Consider the following 2,939-nt stretch of genomic DNA (forward strand, 5'->3'; position numbering starts at 1 on the left):
GCATATCAGCCTCTCATTTTTGGAAAGTTTGTTTGAGATAGAAAGTTTTATGTTTAATAGGATAAGGCTCATAGAATTCTCTTATAGTTTTAAAATGTTTTAATCTTGTTGTACTTTTTTTTTAGACATTTTATCTGTTTTTTAAATCTCTTCACCTAATGTCTTTAGCTTTGGTCCTATGGATCCTGTCTGTGCTTTTGGTTTTTTGTTCATTAATTTCTGCTTTTATATCATTTTCCTTCCTTCTACTTTCTTTAAAGTTTTTTTCCCCCTAGTTTGCTAAGTTTCAGTTTTATTTTTTATAGACCCTAGTTAATATACTGGCCTTTATTTTTATCAAGTTTTGTGCCTTTTTTTATATCTGTACATTTCATCAGGGTTCACTTTTCTTCTTACTAAAGTACCTCTTTTCTTATGTCTTTAAGTTAGAGCCTGTTGATTATAAACTCAAAGTATCTTGTCCTCTTGAATGATAATTTGGCTTAGTATAAAATTCTAGGTTGGCAGTTATTTTTCCCTTAGCACTTTGAAATATTACACCATTAAATTCTCTTATTGTCTATGAACAGTTTACTATCAGTACGGTTGTTTTCCTTTGCAGATAACCTGGCTTCTTGCCTTGGCAGCTTTTAAGTTGTGTCTTTATCTTTGAACTGCTACCAATTTTGATCTATTCAATAGTTATTCATCTTGCTCAGGAATGAATGTGCTTTTTGTCTAAGACCCACATCTATTTTCAGTTATGAAAAATTCTCAGCAAGTGTCTCTTCAAATACTGCTTTACTATTGTCTCCCTTTTTTCTTTTCTTAAAACTCCAGTTGGCTAAATTTGGGCCACTAACTACTCTGTTGGGTCTCTAGTCTCATGTTTTTCATCTTTGTTCTGTGTTCTGGATGAGTTCTTCTCCATGAACTCCATGAGTGCTGTCTTCTAATTGATTTAATAACTCTTCAAATATGCCTAGTCTAAAATTAACCCCATTTATTGCATTTTTTTATTTCAGTGACTATATTTTTCATTTCTAAAATGTTTAATTAGTTCTTACCTCATTTATGCCTATTTTTGTTCATATATTTGGTGGGAATTAGGCCATCATTTATGCTTTCAATAAATTCTTTATCATACTGTCCTACAAAACATTTTTGCCTGGTTTTCTGTTGGTTTTTTTCTTGACATGTGTTCACATAGAGTTATCACATGTAAACCCTATGGACCCTCTTCAGGAACATGATTATAATATGAAGGAAGAAAAGAACATATGAACAATGAGTACATGCTATCTCTCAGCACAGTAGTTTTCACACTGAGTTGTTGCCCAGTTGGCTTTTGCAGGGGCTGTGAGGGTAGCAGGCTCCACAGGAAGTTCTCTGGCAGTTGCATGGAGCAACAAAGGATTCCACTGGGGTAGAGTCAAATTTGTTCTGAAGCTTTTGCCATGGACCATTTCTTGCATTGCATAAGTAACTATTTCAGATTTATTTTTTTCTCTTTAACTTATTTATAGTTAAGAGTACTTTATGAAATAAAACTTTGTTAACTAAAGCTGAAACATGTTTAAGACTTAAAAAAATTTTTTTCCTTGAAGTACATTACTATACAGATGGGTCATATAAAAATATATTTTTCAGCAAACACCTCCTTCAAACTCTGGAAGGTGGTTTTTTAAAGGGGTGGAGTTCTTTTATTTTTTCCAGATTTATTGAGATCTAACTGACATATCTACAAGTATTGAGACCATTAAAATATTCTTTCCCATGGGCCAGCCTGGTTTTTTTAAGGCCGCAGTTACAAACACCTTAGTGATAGTGGCTTTGGCACTAATTGTAGAGAAAATACAACATTCTCCTAATTTCTGTTCTAATTCACCCTGCTGGCATTTGAGGATTTCTCTAGAATTTGAGTTGTATTTGTTATCTGGTGGCTTCAGTTTCTCAAAAGTCCGATGGACCCTGTTTAAAACAAACATTTTTGTTTTGCCACTTCGTCCAATGTCAACACCCTGCACAAAGGACTATGGTTAACTCCACCAGCCGGAGTAGCCCTTTGTTCCGCTGCGTAATACATTACCTCTACCTCGTCAGTACAGCAGAACCCACACCACCTGCCCCTTGATGTCTGACCCTTCAGACGAGCTGCATCTGTCATTCCTTCCTTTTGCTCAGCCGCAGTGTGTTTTCTTTTTATTCATGGGACCCTGGCAAAGTTCCTTCAACTCTTCCTTTCCAACACCTGCGTCTGTCTCCCAAGAGCCTACACACTTTCAAGAATGGCTCTTCTGCTCCCAAAGCTGCTCAGGATCTTCCAAATAATTGATCTATCCAATTGAATATACCCCAGGCTATTCAACCCATAGAAAACTACCACCTTACTATTAAGACCACAGGGTTTCCACCTTAATTTTTGTCTAAAATTTTGGTTACTCTTGGTGTGCCTGGGTGGCTCAGTCAGTTAAGCATCCAACTTCAACTCAGGTCATGATCTCATGGTTTGTGAGTTCGAACCCCACATCAGGCTCTGTGCTGACAGTGTGGAGCCTACTTGGGATTCTCTCTCTCTCTCTCTCTCTCTCTCTCTCAAAAATAAACTTTTAAAAATATAAGTTAAAATTTCTTGTTACTCTTCATTCCTATTGTTTCTTCAGCTGGATTTTTCTTAATTTTTTTAATGTTTAGCGAGAGAGACAGTGCGAGCAGGAGAGGCATACACAGAATCTGAAGCAGGCTCCAGACTCTGAGCTGTCAGCACAGGGCCCAACAAGGGGTTTGAACGCATGAATATGACCTGAGCCGAGGCCAAACACTTAACCGACTGAGCCACCCAGGCCCCCTCAACTGGATTTTTTTTTTAAGTTTTTTAATTTATTTAACAGAGAGAGAGAGGGAGAGAGAAGATCCTAAGCAGGCTCTGCTCTGTCAGCACAGAGCCCGATGCAGGGCTA

General features: G+C 37.1%; 1 protein-coding gene across 1 annotated transcript in view; it reads left to right on the forward strand.

Moving 5' to 3' along the window:
- Positions 1-2,014: 2,014 nt before the first annotated feature.
- LCT (lactase) overlaps positions 2,015-2,939 on the forward strand; it is a 47,906-nt gene continuing 46,981 nt past the window's right edge. The window contains exon 1 of the mRNA XM_049615275.1: positions 2,015-2,081. Coding sequence (XP_049471232.1) covers positions 2,015-2,081 — 67 coding nt within the window. The remainder of the gene's footprint in view (positions 2,082-2,939) is intronic.

Source organism: Panthera uncia (assembly GCF_023721935.1).
Source record: "Panthera uncia isolate 11264 chromosome C1 unlocalized genomic scaffold, Puncia_PCG_1.0 HiC_scaffold_3, whole genome shotgun sequence".
NCBI classification, from domain to species: domain Eukaryota; kingdom Metazoa; phylum Chordata; class Mammalia; order Carnivora; family Felidae; genus Panthera; species Panthera uncia.